At 37.8% G+C, this 24,635-nt stretch overlaps 1 protein-coding gene across 31 annotated transcripts in view; it reads right to left on the bottom strand.

Annotated features, from left to right (window-relative positions):
- PKP4 (plakophilin 4) overlaps nt 1-24,635 on the bottom strand; it is a 229,254-nt gene that overhangs the window by 40,257 nt on the left and 164,362 nt on the right. For 9 of the 31 annotated variants that reach the window (XM_077956234.1, XM_077956215.1, XM_077956224.1 and 6 more), the window contains 6 exons: nt 20,756-20,887; nt 20,456-20,646; nt 16,445-16,994; nt 9,879-10,067; nt 7,524-7,747; nt 756-884 (listed from right to left, as the gene is read on the bottom strand). In XM_077956234.1, coding sequence (XP_077812360.1) covers nt 756-884; nt 7,524-7,747; nt 9,879-10,067; nt 16,445-16,994; nt 20,456-20,614 — 1,251 coding nt within the window. In that variant the 5' untranslated portion in view covers nt 20,615-20,646; nt 20,756-20,887. 31 annotated transcript variants of the gene reach the window in all.

Below are 24,635 nucleotides of genomic sequence, written 5' to 3'. Positions count from 1 at the left end.
TGTTTCCATAAATACCTAAAAAACCCTGAAATAAAATATTCACGTATGTTTGGCATTAGTGATGGTTATAATCCTCTATAACTTATAGTTGGCACCAACCTGACTAGAATTCCATAAAATACATGAACTCACTAATTCAATGAATACTATAATTTTTACCTAGTATTTTTTTTTTTTTTTTGATATGGAGTCTCGCTCCCAGGCTGGAGTGCAGTGGCTCAATCTCGGCTCACCGCAACCTCTGTCTCCCAGGTTCAAGTGATTCTCCCGCCTCAGCTTTCTGAGCAGCTGGGATTACAGGCCATGCGCCACCATGTCCAGCTAATTTTTGTATTTTTAGTAGAGATGGGGTTTTGCCATGTTGGCCAGGCTGGTCTTGAATTCCTGACCTCAGGTGATCTGCCAGCCTCTGTCTCCCAAAGTGCTGGGATTACAGGCATGAGTCACTGTGCCTGGCCTAAAAAATATTGTTTAAATGCAAGTTAAATTGATTTTTGCTTCATAGTTTTATAAATAAGCTAATGAAGTAGACATATGATTTGAAAATGCTGAAAGCACTCCAAGAAATATATTTATCCTAGTTTTTCCTGAGAGATACTGAAATGCATAGTTAAGTCAAAGAGTATCTGGTATCAAAATATCCCTTTAAAAAGACTCTTGAATTACATCAGGTAATTTCGTAAATACAGAAGCATGTGGCTGTTAAATGCAAAGGCACTGTTTTCCCCAGTCATCCCAGGCACCGTGTCCTGTACCTCCATCTTCACTTTGTTGTCGCCAAAGCACAGGTGCTGCAGGTAGGCCGCTGCATTTGCTTGAACAGATGGGAACTGGTGCTGAAGCATGTGAATGACCTCAGGCAACTCAGGATCACGCCAGGCAAACTCCCTACATGAGAAAAACATGGCTTCAGAAAGGAAGGCCCATGTTGTAAAAATACACTGAACAAAAACACTTGTTATAAGGGAAAAAAGCTCTGCTGAGATAAAAATGGGAAGTTACAAAAATCCTAAAAAATACATACCTAAATAATTTTTCCCCCTGATGAACATATGCAGAGGCCCAGATGCTTACGATCTTAAAGAAATCATGACGCACAGATGCACAGAAAGAGATAGATTCAGGAGAACAAAGAAAATGCTTAATATAAGTAACCTTTCCGCTCTAGTGCTCCTCCTCCTGGTTCTAATTTTATGTCTTTCTACCTATGTAAGAAATCTGCAGGTGCAAGGCACAGGTAAACATGTGCTCTTCAGTGAAGTGAGATGTCATGCCTGAAGGGAGAGAAAGGGCTGGTGGGAACAGACAGAGCTGGTGTCAGCGTAGAAATCACAAACATTGTGGGCCTGAGGATTTTTAAGAAACAATGTTTATGGTTGCTCTTGAGTATAACACAGAAACACAGAAAACTATAAAAAAGAGAAAGTATTTGACCAGTCATCCTATATTCAGGATTACTGCTGACATTTCCTGTTTTTCCATATATGTGTGCAAAAGTGCACACGTGTGGGTTTGGGATTTTTTCCGTAAAACTGGGTTATTATTAAATAGCAGTTAATATTTCATAAACCCCTATCCTGTGTCAGGCACTATTCCAGGCATTTTATATATATTTATTAATTTATTCTTACCGCAACCTTAAAGATGCGGACGTTGAGGCAGAAAGGCCATGTGACTGGCCACGTGGCTGTAAACAGTGGAGTGGTACTCTGCCTTCAGAGTGTGTGCCCTCCAACACTATGCTATACCATTTTTTTTTGACAATGATATATAATCATGCTATGTATATGTACTTTTGTACTTTGCTTTTTTTCAGCTAACATCCATTTTCAGGATTTTCTAATGTCCAGATGACATTATGCCAATAAGATATTGGCACAGTGTTTGGAATTCTTGTTAAATGTAAGTTTGCTCTTTTATTATGTGAAGAGCAGATTGTTAGAAAATGGCTCACAGAACAACAAATATACAGACTCTGATTACAGGATAAACTTAGTTGTTTATTAAAAAGAGAATTCATAAAATTAATGACCGAGTGATACTTCTCTTGCCTGATTTTTGAAGCCTTAGTCTCTCTTGGTCTGGGAAGGCTCCATGCATTAACTTGTCAGACCACTGCAAAGGGGCTTGCCATTCCACACCTGTGTGCACACATGCATCCACACACACACACCACACTCAGTGAATCCTTACTGTGCTATAGTGCTGGAGATACAAATACTGGATAAGATATGATTCCATTTACAGGATCTTCTAATGCCAAACTAAAAAGTTCTGTCTTAATACCAATAACGGGAGGAGTTATCTTTTATTGAGTTTACCTTTATCAGGCTTTGCGCCAAGAACTTTACTTCCATTATCTCATTTACCTTTACTGTTGCCTCATGAGGTAAGCACTATTAAAATAACATTAGACCCAGATAAGGAACTCAGGATTAGTAATTAGTGGTGGAGGTTAGTGAAACCCAGGTGGTCTATATGTGTGCCTACACATAAGGAATGAAGGTTGTGAAGCAGGAGAGTGAGAGGATATGACATAGTCACATTTATACAGACAATAACTCTGGTGGCCAAGGAAAGAATGTCCTAGAATACAAAAAGATGGGTGTCATGCAGAGTACCCACTATCCACACAGGAATCTACTTAGCTGCTTGAAATGAAATAGACTTCGCTTTGATTTCTCTCTTTTCCTCATCTTACCTCATGGAATCCATCGGCAAGTTCTGTTGACTATCTACAAAACATTTAACATATACCAAATCCATTCATTTTCTCCATTTTGCCCAGAAGAGTCTAACAGTTTCCTACATGTTCTCTCTGCTTCTAATATTATCCCCCCACCCCACCTGCACCCCCAATCCATTCTTTATACAGCAGCCAGATGATCTAAAAACTGAAGTCAGGTGTGAGATGGAGTTTCCGGCTTGGGGAACAGGCTGGATGATGACGTCATTAACAGACATTAAGAATATAGCCAATGCCAAAGAAGGCAAGATAACAGCAGAAAAAGCACAGAATATGGAGTTTGATTGCCTGGGTTTCAGTCTTGGGTCCTTCAATTTCTGTGTGATTTTGAAAAGCAATTCATTATTTGGAGCTTCAGTTTCCTCAAATGTAAAACAAGATCAATGAAACTAATATTTCAATCTTCACTGGTTGGTTGTGATGATTAAATGTGATGTTGAATACTAAAATATTTTATATATTTTTACTTTGGATACAGATGTTTTATTAATATTCATCATCCCTAAAAAATGAGCTATTCCAAATAGATGAATTCCTGGTAACAAATAATTTTCCTTTTATATATTGAAACTGTATCAATCATTTCTCATGAAAATCTATCTAAAGCCTATTATGTAAATCTCTGTTGTACTTAACAGAGTGCAAGAAGTGTGATTTACTCTTTCTTTGATGATTCACAATCATTACAAATACACGTTTTTGTCCTCTTTAAATGGGACACTGAGGGTCAAGATTTCCTGAAATCCCTGGGTGCCATGAGGGCCAGACAGCCCCGAGGGTGGGCTCCTGCCAAAGCTGGGCAATTAGGCTTGCTTGGCTTCATCTCCAACCTTGATGCAAATTCAGTAGAAATTTACCCTGGAAAAACTGCCATCAATTTGTAGGCTGGCTGGATGGCATCAATGCCTGCCAGGATTTGCTTCAGTAAAACCTAAGCCCAGACTTCTGTTTCCAGCCATGATAGAGTAACTCGTACTGGATTTTGCCCTCCCACCATAAACAATGATAAAAGTGAATTTAGCTAAATGTAGGAGAAAACTGTTTTTAGACCCTTGACAACAGGCAACACAAGAATATAATCCTTGAGAGGAGGGAAACATCAATGAGTCCCATGTTTACCTGGCTTTCTGCCAGGGGGCACTTTCTGGACCATGACACAGGAAGCTGAGGACAAGTAGTATGTGAGGGATTTAGTGAGCTGAGGCAGGAAGCAAGTGGAATTTGCAGGTGCTAAAGTGGTTATAATGTGCAAGGCAGAGTACTGAAGACAAGGGAGCTAAGCAGAGGTGATTCTCTGGGTTTGTGTGTGGACTATCCGCAAGTCCTCAGTTGTACCCTGAGCTGTAGGGTACATGCACAGGTCTGGTGGAGAGTGGCTGCTACATGACTCAATGCTGAAGAGGTACCAGTTGATGTGGACCACCCCCGCCACCAGTCAGAGCGCAGACATCACTGAACACCTTGGGAATTTAGTCAAGACTCCACAAAGGCCAAGTTTTAGGAGTAAGGACCATGTTCTAAGGTTTAAAAGAAATATGAACTAGACCTAACAATGAACAAAACCAGTTTTGATGGGATTGAAAGGATCTACCAGTAATTTAGTTCTCTGCCACAATAAAACTCAGCATCCTAACAGGAGACAGCCTAATCCAGATTCCCTATAATGTATCATCTACAACAGTCAGTATATAATTTAAAATGACTAAACATGAGAAGAAACAGAAACGTATGACTTATAAATACGTAAAAAAGGAAACCAATAGAAACAGACCCAGAGACACCCCAGATGTTGAAATTATCAGAAGAAAAATTTTAAATGGTTATGTTGAATGTGTTCGAAGACTTAAAGAAAAAGATGTATATATGGAGTGAAGAGATGGAGAATCTCACAGGAACATGGACTATATAAAAGGAACCAAATTCAAGGATTAGAAATAAAAACAAATTTGCAAGGGCTTCACAATAGATTGTAGTCTACAGGACAAAGAAAACTAAATTTGAAGGCATCAATAAAAAATTCTGATTACAAGAATATAGGGAAAAAAGACTTAAAAAACGAAGACAGATTCAGTAATGTGTGAAATAATAAACTGATCCTATGTGTTTAATTGGAGTCCTAGAAGAAGCGAAGAGAGTTTGGGGCAGAAAAAAGCTTAAAGAATTAATCATTGAAAATTTCCCAATTTTGACAAAAACATCAACCTATATTCCAAGCATCTCAGTGAACCCCAAGCAGGTTAAATGCAAAGAAAATTATACTTAGGTTCATCAGAATAAAACAGTTGAAAGCTAGAGAAAAATCTGAAAAGCAGCCAAAGAAAAGATACATTACATAATGAGAAGAATACACATGATGTCTGCCTTATCAACAGAAACAACGCAGGTCTGAAGACAATGAATTACATCTTTTAAAGTACTGAAAGAAAAAAATCCACACTTGTAAATCTTGAATTGTATATCTAGTAAAAAAAATCTTTTAAAAAAAAACAAGTGAAATATTTTCAGATAAACTGAAGCTGGGAGAATTTGTTACAAGCAGAAATGCAAGACAAGAAAGGTTAAAGGAAGTTCTTTAGGCCAAAGGGAAATGAGCTGAGATGGAAATGTGAATACACAGGAAGTCTTTCATGTTACTCCTTTCAGAAGCATCATTGGTGTTATTAATAAATTTTGTTCCCAAGTAGATGACTATAAAAAAACTCACAGATTTCCTTTTATACAGTAAAGATCAATAACTTCCTCAGTCTTGCAGAGAATTTTTCAGGCTAACTGTAATGTGGCATTAACAATAAAGGCTTACAAGTGAATAAAAATATTACTTCCAATTGCTATTTTCAAAACTAAAAATTAACAGTTGTCATGAGCTTTTAATTTTGGTTTAAATACTCAAACTTCAAAATCATCTGAATTCCAGTTTCAGCTAGAATAAATGCACCTACCAATATAATCACTTATTCACCTTACAAAATGCATTATCAGTAAAGTTTCACATAATCAAAGCTAGCCATAACAGTTTTATGCATTAGACTATGAAATTATCACACTATGAATAGCTGAGGTATATTATCATACATGAAGTCCTTGTTTATAGCGAATCAACTCATATTAGAGGTCAAAACTGAAGTCTTCAGGGACACATATTAAACTCAAAGCTCTCATCACACTTCACTGCCTTTCTAGGTAGCTATTATTTTCTCTTCAGATCCAGTCAAGGGATGGTCTAAATTACCTACAATTCAAAACCCTTTTGGGAATTTATGCATCTATTTGGGTGCCTGAGGCCTTTGTCATTTTGAGGATTTGGAAAAACAAAATCAGTAAGAGTATCTCTGACAAGCTGTAGGTGTTATTAGACAAGTTATTTTTGAAACTCCTTAAAAATGACAAAAAGGTGGCAAACCAGGAATAGCAGAACCAAATGCATTTCTAAAGCTTAAAGAATTTCAGGAATAAAAGTGAATAAGTGGTTTTAGTGAAGCAGTGGATTTCCCACTCAACTTTAAAGTATCTTTAGTCATTGTGTTTTAATGACCAAAACCTCACTCATCATTTTAATTCACATTCATTACAACAAGTTGGTAGGTTGCTAAAAATGAATTGATAATTATAACAATTTTCCAGTGAAGCAACTATTTGTGGGCGAACAGTGAATGAAATCTTGCATACATGCCTTAAAATAACACTAAAGTTGCTTAAAATTTAGCAACAATTTCACTCTTTCAGAAATGAAAATTCCTTTAGTTTTAAAATATCTTTATTTCCTGAATATTTTAAATGGCTTTAAGGACAAGGTCAGTTTTTCAAAATCAATCAAGTATTAAATGACTCATATTATCTTTTTTTTTTTTTTTTTTTTTTTTTTTTTTTTTTTTGAGACAGAGTCTCGCTCTGTCGCCCGGGCTGGAGTGCAGTGGCCAGATCTCAGCTCACTGCAAGCTCCGTCTCCCGGGTTCACGCCATTCTCCTGCCTCAGCCTCCCGAGTAGCTGGGACTACAGGCGCCCACCACCGCGCCCGGCTAATTTTTTGTATTTTTTTTAGTAGAGACGGGGTTTCACCGTGTTAACCAGGATGGTCTCGATCTCCTGACCTCGTGATCCGCCCGTCTCGGCCTCCCAAAGTGCTGGGATTACAGGCTTGAGCCACCGCGCCCGGCCTCGACTCATATTATCTTAATAAAAAATGCTATCTACAGGGCCAAACAAAATCAGGAGGAGGAAACGTCTACGATTTGCCAAATACTTTTTGCTTATTAGATAGAATTTCTTATAAAGACTATCTTCTCCTAAATGTCAGAAAGTTTTTTCAAAGAACCTGGTTAATAAAAGTGTTATATATTGTTGACCACTATGATTCAAAACATATATAACACTGGTCTTTCTCTAGTTTGTAATAATCAAATCCATTTTTTGAAGCTGTTATCCAAGAAGTCGGTCAGGACAACGGCAAAGGGAAAACTGATCCTTCAAAGCCTTGTTTAATTCTAAGAGGCTATTCCAGGTAGTTGTCTTGATGAAATATTTCAGTGATGAATGCTGCAGATATTCCCACGGATCTGTGCATTCTCTAACTTATTATGAAAGGATGGAAAGAAGGAATCTATCTTTAAAATGAAATTAACCTCAATGACCTATATAGCTGGAATACAACTGGAAGTATTAATAGATATGGAATTAATGATAGTATAATAATAGACTTAGCAACTTAAAAAAAGGCAAAAGTGAGGAACTGGCTAACTCCTGCAATACTGTAGCCTTCTAGAGACTCCTAACTGGTACTCGCCTGGGGTCCTTCTGAATGCTGTCTATTGATGGGGATCTTGTGGTGCCATCATCAGCCGACACTATGTGCTGAAGCCTGTTATAATTGCACTCTTGCACTCGGTATTGTATAGGCCTGTAGGGCTCTGCGTAGGTAGCTGTTGTGTTCAGAGCATAATTATTTCTTTGGTATGTAAGGGTACTTCGTTGGCTGGATGTCCTTTGTAGATTTCCAATACCTACTAGAAAGTCAACATTTTGAAAAAGATTAGTATGTTCTCCATGAGATCACACTTTAATAAAAGGTAAAACATTTTTAATTTTAAGGATTATAGTTTTTGGCAATTATATAAATCGCTTACTTTTATATTTTAAAATTCTACCTTATTAGTGCTAAAAAGGGTACTAAGTTTTTAATGTACATAAATATTTTGTTAATTTTATTAGCAAGAAAGAACAAAAGTGAAATTACAAATCTGCTTATATAATATGTTCATTGAGGTTCAGTTACAAAACTGAGAGAAACACAAGAATCTTAGAGATAAGACAAAATAGCAAAATTTATTAATTTCATTCTAGTGGTAAAAACAAGATTTCTTCAAATTTGTAAGTAATTAAAACTATCAAAATTTTAACACTTTGTGTACACAGGTTACTTGTTTTATTCTACAGCAGTCCATCCTTACCTTTTGGTTTTGCTTTCCATGGTTTCAGTTACCCGTGGTCAATTGTCCAAAAATATCAAATGGAAAATTCCAGAAACAAGTAATTCTTAAGTTTTAAATTGCACGCCATTCTGAGTAACATGATGAAATCTGTGCCATTCGGCTGTGATCCCACTGGGACGTGAATAATCCCTTTGTCCAGTGTACCCATGCTATAGATGCTACTAGTCTGTTAGTCACTTAGCAGCTGTCTTGACTATTATATCTACTGTCTCAGTACTGCAGGGCTTGTGTTTAAACAACCCTTATTTTACTTAATTGTTCTATTTCATTATTTGTTATTCTTGCTAATCTCTTACTGTGCCTGATTTATCAATTAAACTTTATCATATGAATGAATATATAGGAAAATATATAGTATATACAGGGTTCAGTACCATCTGCCATTTCAGGCATCCACTGATGGTCTTAGAACGTATTCCCTCTGGATATAGACTACTATACCTTTTATGTCTAGACCTGTGGATTGTAATAACACTGGAAAATCTACTTCACAAGAGGGAAAGAAGACTGATATCAAATTATTCTACAGCTACTCCCCTAAATTATTGTATGATGCTATTATAAAGATACTGTATACTGAATTTAAAATGACTTTCCTAATTCTTGCAGTGGGTATCCCTCCAGTAACTGTATACGTATCTTCTTGCAATTAAAAAGATTTTAAACAATATCTATTTCTTAGTCCTATTAAAGGAATTCCTCAATTTACAGACATAAGGAAAAGCAAAATATTTCTTTATTAATATCTATTAGAAATGGTACATTTTATTAGAAGATAAATCCCTCAGTGGATCAAACTGTCAGTTTCCTGCAAAGAACCAATTCAAATACAGTCTTCCCCATTCTGGTGTTCTGATAGGTATTTCTCCTAGAGTTGTACCTTTGAGGGGTTATTATTGCTACCTAGGGTTCATTTGTAAGCATGTTAATGAATCTGATACCTCTTTAAAAAAAAAAAAAGAGTAGTCTTGAGACGCCGTGAGCCAGCTGTGCAGCATGACCTGGCAGCTCACACCACCATAGGCTACAGCTTCTGCTCTACCAGCCTTGATGGTGTAGCATAAACATGAGGACTGGTGGTACAAGGGTGTGATGCTCCAGCTCCCTGATTTTATAAATGTCGCTATTGAATCCTGCCCCAGTTTGAGTCCATCACAAGGGTATCTATTTCACATTCTACATTTAACTATTCAGAGAACATCCAACATTTAAAAAGGAGTAATGCCAAATACACTTGGGCTTCACGCTTGCTAAATCAAAGACGGCCAAGTAACTCAGTTATGGATTTTCTCCAAAAACTTGCTCAGCAAAAGAATTACAAAGAAATATTCCAACAAGGCTTTCCTTTTGATACTGAATATGTGTCCAACCTGGACTCAGATTTACAGTTTTACAAACTTATTCCTGAACTAACAGTATAATCACTATGTTCATTGATTATATTGTACTAAGGTAAAAATATATCACCTACAAATAGGTACTCAATGAACCTGTTTTATTGCTTATTGATCTGCTGTCACAGCTGATTATCTGACAACCAAATGGACATCATGATTTCCTTCTAACAGGGAACCCAATCTCAATGAAACGCTTCTACTGTGGGGCCTGTGAAATCAGGAAACCAGTAAACAGAGCTGATGCCCACCTGAACCTGTGCGATACAACGCCGTCTGCGATCCCTGGAGCTCCACAGTTCCATGGTTTGGGCTGCGATACACTGGGCTGTAATAGGTCCTCCCCTCATATATAGGAGTAATGTGCAAATCGGGAGACACGGCAGAACGAAGGTCTTGCCCAAGCTGACTGTGCTGACTAGCATAGGAACTCCGTAAGCCTAGAGGCACAAAAATTACATCATTAAGAACTGAGACAATCACAGTGAGGTTAAAAACATAAACTCTAATTAAAATCCTAACTCCTGTAATCCCAGCACTTTGGGAGGCAGAGGTGGGAGAATGGCTTGAGCCCAGGAATTTGAGACAAGTCTGGGCAACAGAGTGAGACCCCATCTCTACAAAAAATATTTTTTTAAAAAACTAGTTGGGTATGGTGGTGTATGTCTGTGATCCCAGCTACTCAGGAGGCTGAGGCTGGAAGACTGCTTGAACCCAGAACGTCGAAGTTGCAGTGAGCCATGATCACACCACCGCACTCCAGCCTGGGTGACCAGGTGAGGCCCTGTCTCAAAATAAATAAATACATACATACATACGTAGATATATACTAAGAAAATCCTAACCAATAGGACCAAGTGTTAAGTCTAAACACTAAAACTAGTAAGTTTTACCAAAGAGAAATGACACATGTGAAAAGGACTCCATATATGTATTTTAAATACAACTTTCTCAGCTGGGCGCGGTGGCTCATGCCTGTAATCCCAGCACTTTGGGAGGCTGAGGAGGGTGGATCACAAGGTCAGGAGATCGAGACCATCTTGGCTAACATGGTGAAAACCCATCTCTATTAAAAATACCAAAAAAAAAAAAAAAAAATTAGCCGGGCATGGTAGCGGGCACCTATAGCCCCAGCTACTCGGGAGGCTGAGGCAGGAGAATGGCGTGAACCTGGGAGGCGGAGCTTGCAGTGAGCCGAGATCCATCACTGCACTCCAGCCTGGGCGACAGAGCGAGTCTCCGTCTCAAAAACAAACAAACAAAACACTTTCTCTTGGCAGCAAGATGAAAGTAGATTTTGTAAGAAAAATAACAAAAAATTAAATGATTTGATACACTGAGATTCATCCTCCAGTAAGCTATTTTATGATGGTGATCAAATAGAGAATGACCTATTATTATATCATTTTCACTTTAAAAGCTTTATACGAGCAGTGGTTCATGCTGCTCTCTTCCTACCCTGCGGACCCGCCAGTCTCATTTAGTGGACAATCAGCTTCTCTCTGGGTGCAAGGCCCACCATCTCACACCTCTTTGAATCCCAACATCTAACAGAATGCCTACATTATGTACTTGGTAAAGGCTGATGTTTAAAAGCTGTTTTGAAATGTCTGTTAACTCACATATAATTTTTACAGAAAAACACTGGAAATTTTGTGCTATAAGTTTTGTAATATTATCAGTGAACTAATATTATTATAAAATACTATTTATCATTATGTTTTTCCTTTCTTTAAAAAAAAAACAAACCCAAAAAACTGTTGTTTTTATAAGAACTCACATACCAGATTCTTGTTTACCTTCTTTCTAGTATAAAGAAAAAACACAAAGTTAGTAGTACATGAACATTAAATCATTTTAAATATTTTGATTCAAACTGCTAATAACTAATGTTTACACATGGGACTCATGATAAAAAGGTATACTTCAAACCCAAACATTTCATTTTCTTAAAAAGACTGAATGAATATTTTCTATATTATGATGCTCAGAAGTGACTTGCATTATTAGTAAGTAGAGTCTGTCACTTGTAAAAATATCAATTAAGGGTATATCCCAAACATAAGAGAAAGCACAAACATATCTGAAGCCAGTCAGCATATATTTGCTTTTTAAAAAATGGCAAAGCATTAACAAAGTAAGTAATTATAAAAAGGTAAGACTGGCCGGGCACGGTGGCTCATGCCTGTAATTCCAGCACTTTGGGAGGCAGAGGCGGGTAGATCTCGAGGTCAGGAGTTCAAGACAAGCCTGGCCAAGGTGGCGAAACCCCGACTCTACTAAAAATACAAAAATTAGCCAGGCATGGTGGCAGGCACCTGTAATCCCAGCTGAGGTTGGGCAGAGAATTGCTTGAACCTGCGGGGGGCCAAGGCAGAAAATTGCTTGAACCTGGGAGGGGGAGGTTGCAGTGAGCCAAGATCGTGCCACTGCACTACAGCCTGGGTGACAGAGTGAGACGTGAGACTCCGTCTCAAAAAAAAAAAAAAAAGAAAAAAAAAAAAAGATTGTTCCCATCCTGTTAGTTCAGTTAATCAAATCACAACTAAAAGCAAATGGGCCTGAATATGAGTGCTAATTATATGTTGCTTAGTGAGGAGAGGCAAGAAAGTTAATGCATGCATACAGCTTCTAAACTGAATGATTATTACCTACCCTGGACAGCAATGTGACACGGAAAGAAACTAAATGAATCAATGTGGGTTTTAGCTACTGGTTCCCCTCTTGCTATAATGAAGACCACAGGTTTATACAATCTTATAACTGGGAAATTATCCACCCAAACCTCATTTCAAAACCGAGAAACAGAGTCCCAAAGGAAATGTGATTCATCCCCACTGGAGAGCTACTTCCCTGCCGAGCTGGGAGGAAAGCTCACGTCAGTGCTCTGTCATTATACATCCAATACTGGACACAGCTATCCCTCATGGAGCAATGGCATGTGGTGAGGAAAAGTCTGAACTCCACAGAGCCTTCCACAAACACCAGGTTAAAGAGGAAGGTAAGCCCACCAAGAAGGGGGCCATGGAAACCAACTTCAAAGATGACACTATGATTGCTATTGCAAAATTTCCTTTTGAGGATTTCAGCTTTTTAGTCACTGGCCAATTTCTTCTTCTTCTTTTTCTTCTTCTTCTTCTTCTTCTTCTTATTTTTAGCACAGTCTAGGGGCTAAGCTCTATTTCTTTATGGAGCCCATGAATATCTTAGACAAAAATGCACAGTTTTTGCTAACAGTGACATAAAGCAGAAAGGTGAATGTACCTAGTCCTCAATAACCTTATCATTATGAGGTGCTGTTGTAACACCCAGCAGAGCCACAGACACTCACGACTCAGTGCAAGACACTGAGGATCACTGACACTTGGACAGAGCCAAGCTGGGGACTGGATGCTTCTGACATTGGTTGAGTCCTCGTGCTCCCACCACTGCACTGGGATGTGAAATAAGACAAAGCATTCTGCATCACCATTACAATGTTATATTCTCATTCTCTAAGTATCTGGCTGGATTCTTCACTGGAATCCATGCAATCTGAAAGGTTTTGTAAACACTGACTATGATTTCATGAGAAAGGTAACAAAATGAGCTCTTTGCATTTAGAAATATAAAAAGTAACTGGCAGATGTTCACTCACTATAGGATCATTAGTAAATTGGAATTACTATTATCTGATAGACTATAATGGGAAATAAAAGACTTAGAACTTTAGTGGGATGTAGCACTTTCTTGATATTAAGAATCCTTCTGAATAACACAATAATGTCTACTACTATTTTTGTTTACCCACTCATGTGTTTAAAAACACATGTACACAGTCCTATAGATTAGCATTTTAAAAAATTACAGTAAATAGCCTCTGTAGATTAAGTAAAATGAGTATGTGTAGAGAGCTCACTATAACTTACTATTATGGAAACTGGAATTCAAATAATTATGTTCTATAATTGGTATTAGAAATAATTTTTTCAGGGCTGGGTGTGGTGGCTCACGTCTATAATCCCAGCATTTTGGGAGGCCGAGGCAGGCAGATCACGAGGTCAAGAGATTGGGACCATCCTGGCCAACATGGTGAAACCCCGTCTCCACTAAAAATACAAAAATTAGGTGGGTGTGGTGGCGTGTGCCTTTAGCCCCAGCTACTCGGGAGGATGAGGCAGGAGAATCACTTGACCCGGGAAGTGGAAGTTGCAGTGAGCCGAGAGCGAGCCACTGTACTCCAGCCTGGTGACAGAGTGAGACTCTGCCTCCAAAAATAAATAAATTTCATAGGTATTCCCACAGATTAATTTTTAATAACACTACTTCCCCTTCCAAATAATGGAAAACACTGATACGCCACTGCATTATTTATCCAACCAATACCTTCTATTTGCAATTCCACAAACATATTAGTTTAGCTAGTATTATAGTGATTCCATGTGATTCAAAATCTTTATATTTATGGCATTAGAAATAAACATAAATTTATCTTTCAAAGATCGATTCTTTATCTCCTCTAAAGTTTTCTTGACATGCTATGATTATTCTGAAATGAGCATATTAGAGTATATATATATATGTCTGTAGTAGAAAGTAAGTTTGTATCATCATTTAAATTATGATCACCAAATACCCAAGTCCCTCAATTTAGTACAAAACATTGCTTTAGGCTTATCAATTAGCAGGCTATTAATCCTTTAAAATTAAGAACACTTTGCTTCTTGAGAATACTGCAGTATTTCTAGAAAAAAATCACTGAGAGTCTAGGCCTAAAAAATAGACATTATATATATTTCTCCCCCAAAACATAAAGTCTAATTTTACCTGCACTGTCAGAGAAACGGACTGTTTAAACCAGAGGAAATGAGCCCTCTTAGGGTTAAACATGGAGACAATAATTTATATGCTGGCTTCCTTCCTCCAGTCTTCTCTTTACTCTCTTACAAGCAGGGATTTCTGCATAGCTGTTCTATACACCCAGGGAGAATATGGAAGTCCTCAGAACTATTTATTTTCTAAGATTTCCTTGGGAGGTAGAATTTCATAAATGATTCCTACATCATTTTGCTGCATACTTTTCAGAGGCATTGCAAAAAATATCTAAGCCAAACATACTTCTTGGATGGATGAATGAATAAGAGGTGGTTTCTCCACTAAGAATTTCTCTGAGCTCAAAAATTAAGTTCAATATAAATTCTCCAGGCAAAATTATTCAATCAGAAAAATCTCAAAAGGCTTAAACTTTCCTAGAAGCCATAAAAAGATACTAATTTTACTATGTAAAAATGTTAAACAGTTTTGTATATTAAAACTAAAATGAAATAAAAAGACAAGTGACAAAATGGAAAAAATACTTGAGAAGCATATTATGAGGTGCTAACTTATCTCTAGCAAAAAAAAGCTTTCACAAATTATAAAAATAGACAAAAGACTTGAACTTATAGTTTAACAAAACAAAATAAAGCTGTTGATGAACATATGAAATCTTCAACCTCAGTCATAACTCAATAAAAGCCCTTTAAAAAAATGAGGTACAGCTTTTTACCTATCAGATTGGCAAATATGAAAAACTTGGAATATGCAGCACTAGTGCAGTGTAGACAAGGTATAGAGAAACAGGCACTCAAACTACTGGCAGAAACATAAATCCATGTGTAACCTTCTTAGAAAGCAATTCTAAGTAATATCTCTCAAAGTAAAAATACACACATATTTTGATGCAGCAATTCTACTGGATCCCAGTTACCCTAGTACTTATGTGAAATATGCAGGTAGAACAATGTATACTATACTATATCATCTCTAATAGCTAAACATAACAAACAACCTAAATGTCCATTAGTAGGAAAAGGACAAATAAATTGATATTATCTATAAAAAATGAGTCCCATGCATCTATTAAGAATGAAGTAGAGCTCTTAAGACACAGTAAGTGAAAAGAACAAAGTATAGGAGATCTATATGACAGAATTCCATCAGTAGAAAACACAATGTGTGTGCAGATTTGCATGGATTGTGTGTATCTGTAAATGCAAAGAAACATTCTGAAAGTCACATCAACTGTGATGGGACTGGGTGAGGGTAAAAGGCTTTCACTCATTTCAGTATTTTCCGGTATAGTTTTAATTTTTACCATTCGGTATATGTTACTTTTAAAATATAATTTAAAACACTACAGTTAAATTGCATTTTATTTAAAATAACCAAATCTTTACATCATGTGGGAAACCCTCCATGAAAAACCCTGAAGTTGGAACAGCTGTATTAGGGATCCGGTGTCTTACTGCTTTAATAGGAGTGGCATGTAAAGGTAATTTATAAGTGCTTTGTGCACTTTCCATTAAAAGGCCAAAGTCAAGTAGGCGATAAAATTCATATTCTAGTCTATACTACCGAAGTATTTCTAAAGAAAAAATTTAAATATTTAAACAGATATTCTGATACCACCTTTTAACATAACTCTAGGGTATGTTTAGGGGTAGGCCTGGCTGGTAAAAAATATTTCATTAAAAAAAAGTTAGTCAACTGCTTAGAATTCCAACTAATACTTCTGAAATGCAAAAAAATGTACATTTTAAACCCTAATATTTTGAGGGGGAAATATTACAAAAGAGTTGTATCCATTGTAAAATGATTCTATTGATATAAATGTATATAATTTCATGTATTAAGAATTACAGAGCCTGAAAGACAAGTTAACCTTAAGTTCATAGTTTAAATTCTGAGATTAAAAACATGAATGAGCCCTTTCCACCTTTTCATTCTTTGTTTCAGCTTTAGTTACACAGAAGATTTCCTCACTGGGTTTTATGTAGCACTGTCACCTTGTACGCACCTGTCAGGCTGTCTGGCCTGGGTGGAACCATCCTCTCATAAATGTCATACTGCTGCTGTCCGAATTGCTCCATGTCATGAACAGTCCTTTGCAGTGAAGGTCCCAGATGCTGTGGTACGGCGGTCATCCCTGAGCGTTTGGGGGACGACGACCCCACCTGGCCTTGGGATGGGGAAGCTACTCGAGTCTGTGCATCCGTCAGGGTCAGTGGGGACCCCACTCTGGCGGTGGTTTGGTATTGAGGGGTTGGTCCGTTGGGATTGGAGGTCTGCCGGGAGGTGACTGACCCAATCCGCCGTATAGCTGTTGGGGAGGCGGGTCTCTGTGAGTACGGAGAGGCTGCCCGCACAGCAGGTAATGTGGTGGAGGAATATGCACTGGGGTTCAGAGGTCGGGGGTCGGTCACTGACGGAGAGCCAAATCCACTACCCAGAGAAGTTCTCAGTGACCCCCTTGAAGGAGACACGCCTGTGCTGATAACATAAGAAGGAGACTGTGCTCTAGATGGAACTGAACTAACTCTTCTCATGGCCCGATTGGCTACTGATGGCTGATGAAAGGGGGGAAAAAAGAGAATGGGTTTATCCAGGGTTTTGTGTTCATTGCCATTACAAAAGAAATACACATAGCTCACTACAGAACGTGAATCCACTATTTATTTTAGGCGTCTAAGTTTCTTTTCCTTTTTACGCTTTGAGCCAGACATTAATTTTTCCTCATGGTGCTTCAGTTGTTTTACTTTTTTTTTTTTTTTGGTGGTTTAAACCAAATGCTAAAATTAACCCGTAAAAAGAGATCTGAAGACATTTAATACTCCTTTTTATCTTTACATTTTTAACTATTGCCCATGCATTGTTCACAGCACATAAAATGTTTTATTCTAAGTGTTACAAGTAATTCATGAGCGTGAAGGGGCACCGGAACAATGTACTTACTTCACTCCCTGTGAGGCAAAGTTTGGCCAAGGCAATACATTTATGTAAAACAAAAATCTGAATATAATTTGAATATATCAGTCTAAATGTAGCTAGTGGAATATTTATCATTGTTTTTCTTTATGGGTTGGTCCCATTAACAAAAGGAACATGTTCTTTCATTGTGGAATAAATGAACATTTGGATCAAGTGTGGGTCTGGCGCTCTCCACTGTGAATTTACTTCGGGGAACAGCTTGGCTACACAGGTGCTCTAGGCAAATTTGTTGATTCCTTTAGATCAAGCATAGCTTCTCCTCACTTTAGCCATTTCTTTTTACCTCTTCCAATCTATGAGTTCTTAGCTTTAGTTGGTGGATTTAAAGAGATGTGAAAAAAAAAAGGCACCCCCAAATCTATTCCAGCAGGAGGAATGGTCAAAGCCTCTGTTGGGTTCTTGGCCTAGCCAGCTGGAAAAGACTAGGTTGGAAAATGAACATTTCTGCCATGGCTGATCCTACTATGAATCTGTTGATTCCTGCAGTTACAGCAGGTGCTGGACACTGTTTTTGATGCTGTGCAACAATAAAAAGGAATGGTTGGGCTGGAGAAGGGGCCCAAGGGGAACAGGTATGGGAAAAAGGAGAGCCAACTGAGAAATAAAAACAGACATTAGGGCTCCAGGTTAGAAGCTCAGGACCAGGCTGCTCTGTTACCTCCGTAGTGATTGCTAGAGTCTAGTTGTCATCACTTTTAGGATGACAACCCACAACCACTTTTAGTTCGGGAAGTAAGGAAAGAAGTGGGGATCAGATGAGGGCTTGTATACCCTTAGAGGTCATACGAGGATGTCTGCTCTGCCTCCAGGCGTCGAATGCAACTGGGCTGGCTGAAACACTTGCAGTAAGACCTCACCGTGTGCTCAAGTTCAACAATTTTGGGAAGGCAATAAGCAGTGGAGAAGACATGGGGAGGAAAGAGGATGGTAAACAAACAACAAGGCAAAGAAGATGGGGTTTAAAAATCAGTAGATAGCTAGAAAGTTAACAAGCATGATTGGGGTTGGGTGTGGTGGCTGACCCCTGTAATCCCAACACATTGGGAGACTGAGGAGGGAGGATTGCTTGAGGCCAGGAGTTCAACACCAGCCAGGGCAACATAGTGAGGCCCAGCCTCTACAAAAAACAAACAAATTAGCTGGGCATGGTGGCATGTTCCTGCAGTCTTAGCTACTCCAGGAGGCTGAGTCAGAAAGACTGCTTGAGCCCAGGGAATTGAGACTATAGTGAGCTATGATTGTGCCATATTGCACTCCAGCCTGGGTGACAGAGTGAGACCTTGTCTCTATCAATTAAGAAAAAAAAAAAGCATGATTGGGTGGTAATAGTGCTAACAAAATGCAAAGAGAATCCCACATGACTTGCAACTACCAAAATGAAGTGATAGTTGGTCCAGACAACTAGGAAATGTGTTGCCTAGACTACATGCAAATTAAGTCTCAGATGCCCCCTTGCAAACAATTCTTTAGCTCTAGTGAGAAAATCAACTTACTCTTAAAGAAAGGAGTGTTTACATGACCACTACTAAGGGCAATAAAATTTATATAGATACACTACTTTTGAAAAGTGTGATTTCAGACCCGCTGACATAGAAATTCACCTAAGCAGATGAACTCCCATTAGCATTTAGTCCAGAGCTTCTCAAATTTTTCCACCAAAGCATCCCCAACAGCAAAGGAGTAAATGTATAATCTGAGGACCGGGGGTGCAGCCTGCAGTCGCTAGCCACATGCACAAGATTTCCCATTTTAGCTTGAAAAATTCATGTGCTATATTTGTGTTTAATACAAACATGTTTTAAATGACTTTGAAATTTCTCCTGAATTGCTCAGCAAAAGTGACAAAGTTGTATTATGTATCTCTGTGGGCACTGGGAACTGTGACCCACTGCTGTGTACCTGTAGAGCTTCCTGTATTGCAGTAGAAGCAGCACAGTGTCCTCCTAACTTATTTGATTATCTTGCTACTTTTCAGCTCCAAAGCAAGCACTGGGGATTTTGGGGTACTGGCACAGATAGTTATCCTCACTGGTTACCACCATGCAGGACTCCTATTGCCTCTCTGAATCCTGGGACATGTTGGTGGACTGATGTGAATACAGTGGTAAAGAGAAAGGAGCTAAAGAGTTTTTAGAAATACACATGCAATATATATTTTTTGCTATCAAGTTAGAGAACCCTCACTTAACAGAATGGATATGTTTCTATACAATACCTTTCTTTAAGCAGGAATATCTCTATTCTAGTAAAAGAAAAGAAATGTACTTTTAGAGAATAATTCCAGTGATGATGGTAACAGTCTTTGGTTAGAATGGGCAAATCCCATTTTATGTAGGTGTGGGAATAGCACCCTGCCCTTTGGAGCTTTTTAGAGCATATTTTAGCCCCCATATTTTTAGGAACTCATAACCACTCAGGGACCAAAACATTCCATCCAACCCTCTTACATTCCCCTTAGACTCTTCTCCTCATGCCAAACTTGTTGTTTCCAGAAGAATTACTCTACTGTGTCCAGGAACTAATCAGAATTCATCAGTGGGAGCTAACTCATAGAAACAAATACATTTAACATTGTATCTCAAATACAATAAAATGATTTTACTATTTTATCCATTCTACAAAAATTATACATATTGATTTCTAATAAGAAATACCTATAACAGATCTTCAACTAGGAGGGTATTTCTTTTTTTTTTCTTTTTTTCTTTTTGGTTTTGAGACGGAGTCTCGCTCTGTCGCCCAGGCTGGAGTGCAGTGGTGCGATCTCGGCTCACTGCAACCTCCGCCTCCCAGGCTCAAGTGATTCTCCTGCCTCAGCCTCCCAAATAGCTGAGATTACAGGCGCCCGCCACCACGCCCGGCTCATTTTTGTATTTTTAGTAGAGATGGGGTTTCACCATGTTGGTCAGACTGGTCTTGAACTCCTGACCTCAGGTGATCCACCCGCCTCGGCCTCCCAAAATGCAGGGATTACAGGCGTGAGCCACTGCGCCCGGCCGCAGGGTATTTCTTTGCAGAGATCTTGATGTGTTCAGCTTACCTGAACCAGTGTTTGTCCTTCAGCTCTTGAATTCCTCACCACATGGTTGTTAGTTGATCCTATGAATGAATGCTGCTGTCTGTTGTCTGCCTTGCTCACGTTCTGGCTGTTGTGGAAACTCCCTGCTTCCTGGTATCCACTGTCAGAATAAGAATTCATTTGTGTTGAACTTCTTGAGTTACCCAATGATCCTGTGAGAATGAAACCAAGAAATATCTTTATTATACACACTTCTGACACTCGCTTTCAAGAATAAAATCTTAAAAGCAAATCCAATACTTAAAAGATAACACAACAGACCCTCACTTTCATGAAGAGATGTCTGTTCTGGTGAATAGAGGGTTCCTTGTTCTGGCTCTGTCCTGATGAGATAGTTGTTGGGATGGACAGCGTCAGAAACTTTAGGTTTGCTTACACCAGTATTTGGCACATCTGTAAGAAGAAAAGTTTAAACAGCTAAACATAGTAATATTACATAAAAGCTTGCTAAAAAAGGTTCAAACATTTGTCAATAGCATCTTAGAATCTGTATGCTAATACAAGGCTGTATTTTCAGATTACACAGCACATTTGACTGTTAACTATATGAATGTGTTCCATAAACTTATACTTCATTAATATATTTTGCTGAATTTCATAAATGTTGTTTGTTATGATTATAAGTCTCAATATTAAGTCAAAATCTGAAAACTGATCCTGTTCCCCTTGGAAAACTGACATCTCAGACACCTTCCTCCAAGGGATTAAAAGACTGAGAATGGAGACCAAGTATTTTAAGAAGGGTCCTCCATCTTATGAACAATTAAAAATGAAAAATTACACAACATTCATATTATTGAGCTTGGTGATGAAGCCTCTGAAGGTAGAGCACATTTTATGTTATATTTCATGTCACCTACAGTCAAAGGAACTCTATACAAAGTTTTAGAATTGCCAAGCAATGAAAACTTTCTTGTTCATCTGCTTATTTTATTCCTTTAGTCTTTTTTAAAGGAATATGGGCAAGTCTAACCTAATCATTGTTTCTTCCAGCCAAACCCATCTCTTCCATTATCTCCTTTAATTTAACAGTACCATTTGCCATCTTGAACTTGAAAAAAACAAACCCCATTCAAACTTCTGTTTTTTATGCTGTAAACTTAGGTGGTATAGATCATGCTGCCTCTTCCCAGTTTAATTCCCGTATGTCCTTCTTTCTCTAATATCTTCAAAATATATTTTCCTATTTTCCAATGGACTTCAATACAAGCCATTTCTTCCTCGCATTTAACCCTTATATTAACAAACTTTTTTTCAGAAATGCTGCTTCACTCTCACTTCAAAGATTTTAATTAATTTAATTTAATTCTTATCACATTTGGAGTTTAACATACAATCCTAAAGATTTAAATGTCTACCTCCTTTCCTCCCTCCCTTTCTCCCTCTGGGACTACTACACACCAGGCCCTATGCAGTTATGAGAGAAGATATGGGTGTGTGTGTGTGTGTGTGTGTGTGTGTCTGGGGGAATGGAGCTTAGGAAAATTTTCCTAAAGGAAGTAACATCTAAGTAGCATCCATTTACCACAGGAGGCCAGCTTTTCCTTTCTGTATCGCACTTATCACCATCTCTCCCCACTAGAATATAAGCTGCACAAGGGCAGACAGACTTTTATCTGGTTTGTTATATCCTCAGTGTCTAGGATGGTGCAGAGTACTCAGTAGGTGCTCAGTAAATATTTGTTGAACAAGCAAACTCCTAGTAACAGCAGCAGCTTCCTTTTACTGAGTGCTGACTCATGCCTGGCATTGCACTGTGGCTTTACCTTACTGTGTTCAATGAAGTTTGGCTATATAAAGCAAAGTAAAATTTTTAGGGACTGTTGATTAAGCTGCTTTAGAAGGTGAATACAAGGTTTAAGGGAGAAGTGGGAAATCCCAGTGCATTATAAACCTTTAACTTGATGTCAGATTCAATTCAAGATTTTGTTTCCTAGCCTCTGGAAAGATTAGCTGACATTCTTAGTATAGGTTTTTAACGACCTGCCTCCTGCTATATTATTTGACAGAATGCTTCTATGTGGTAGAATTCTGTGCCAGTTCTGATTGCTTAAGTTTGGAATTTCAGCAAAGATTAAAGATTATATATGGTTTCCCTGGTACACGTTGAAACATGAGCTGAGTCACTGTCAGGCTGACAATACCATAAAGTGCTCTGCTTCATTTGTACAGCTTCTATCATGAGTTTCCAGAGTTCTAAACATTCTTATACAGTAATTCTCAAAGGAGTTTTGCTAAGGATTAAGTAAAATGCTAAGGAATTGGAATAGCTGGGAATAGCTGCACAGGTGCTGGCCTGAAATCAGAGCTATGCAGCAATCAACCTTTGTTCCATCAGGAATGGAACCCTGGGAAAGCAAATATGAACTAGCAACAAACTACAGATAAAAAGTACCACTGTGGTAGCCTCAAGGCTTCACATACATGGAAAAATATACTGTCTTGGAAAAAAAAGATGTTCAGATAGTTCTCAGCGTTAGTTAAATGTAAGGTAAAATCTGCGACACTAATATTTTAAAGCTTTTGGTTTAGAAACACTAGGTAGCATGTAGTGTCAGGGTCTCAACATTTTTCACCATGGAAACCAAAACCATTAAAATTTTATGTAAGCTGCCCACCTACTTTTTAAAGAAAGCTATTCAGAGCTTAAAAAAAAAACAAAAAAACGAAAAAGAGGAACATATACCCTAAAAACTGTAGCTCAGCAATTGTGTCTTTCCACTCAATGAAACATATTCTCAGAAACCATGTAACAATCTTGCTCATTTAAACTCTTCCTTATGAGAAGCTATTTAAAATAAATAACCTCAGAGAAAGCACGAATCATGAGATATGTGATTCCATACTGGTTGCCCTAATAAAACTTCATGAAATTAGTATCTTAAACAATACAAAATTATTCCAAAAGTAATATAAGAGCCATATTGCTTTTAAATATTATGACCTGACTCTGTTTCATATATTTTTTAATGCACCACCCTAGAAAAAAGAATATAGAAAAGGACACTGAGATGCTAACTAGAACACTAAAATACAAAATTCTCAGGTTTAAAGGACAGGACTTAGGTTTTGTGACCTATCTTTAAGTAAATATAAAAGTAAGAGTTAATAAAAGATTTATTTAATATGAACTATAAAGCAATCAACTTCTATACTATAAATAAGGTCTTCAGTTATTTTTTCTTTTTCTTTTTTTTTTTTTTTTTGAGACGGAGTCTCTGTCACACAGGCTGGAATGCAGTGGCACGATCTTGGCTCACTGTAACCTCTGGGCTCAAGTGATTCTCATGCCTCAGCCTCTTGAGTAGCTGGGATTACGGGTGTGTTCTACCATGCCCAGCTAATTTCTGTATTTTTAGTAAAGACGGGGTTTCACTATGTCGGCCATGCTGGTCTCAAACTCCTGACCCTAAGTGATCTGCCCATCTTGGCCTCTCAAAGTGCTGGGATTACAGGCATGAGCCACTGTGCTCGGCCATCCAGTTATTTTTCTGTTTCCTTAGCAGAGCCCAACAATAATGAAGAATAGCTGCAGAGATCAAAGTATCCTGAAATCTATTCTGATTTATGAAAAGAAATGTAAATGGTTTTCAAAATAGTGTTACTATTTTGTTTCTTTGAAAACTTGTAATCCACAAATTATCTATATACATGCACAAACCTATGTATGCACAGACATCATATCTCAGGTAAACAGAAAACACATCTTCTAATTTTACTGGATAAAGTATTTCTCACTGTAGTATGGTAGGGTTCACATTTACCAATTATGTATTATTTAAACAATCTTACTTTAAGATGAATGAATTTTAAAAACCTCTGCTATGTGGAATGAAAGATGTTAGTCAAATTCACTAGAGAAACACAGAGGCATATCGTATGCAGTTAACCATTTCATGATGAATGCTGTAACCTATAATTAAATAGTTGGCATATTACAATTTAGCACAATCAGAATAAGAAATCAAGAGACATTTTTATAAGTAAAAATGGCAAACAGCATGTGAATGTTACTTCTTTAATCAGTGTACTGAACAACATGTGTTGCTTAAGAAAAAAAAAAAATCACAAACATGTTTTCTGGGACACCAGAAATATACTATGGGGAACTTTCAAACATCAAATTAGCATCTTCGAAGAA

This window comes from Macaca mulatta, chromosome 12 (assembly GCF_049350105.2).
Source record: "Macaca mulatta isolate MMU2019108-1 chromosome 12, T2T-MMU8v2.0, whole genome shotgun sequence".
Classification (NCBI taxonomy): domain Eukaryota; kingdom Metazoa; phylum Chordata; class Mammalia; order Primates; family Cercopithecidae; genus Macaca; species Macaca mulatta.
This window is presented reverse-complemented; position numbering and strand designations above follow the sequence as displayed.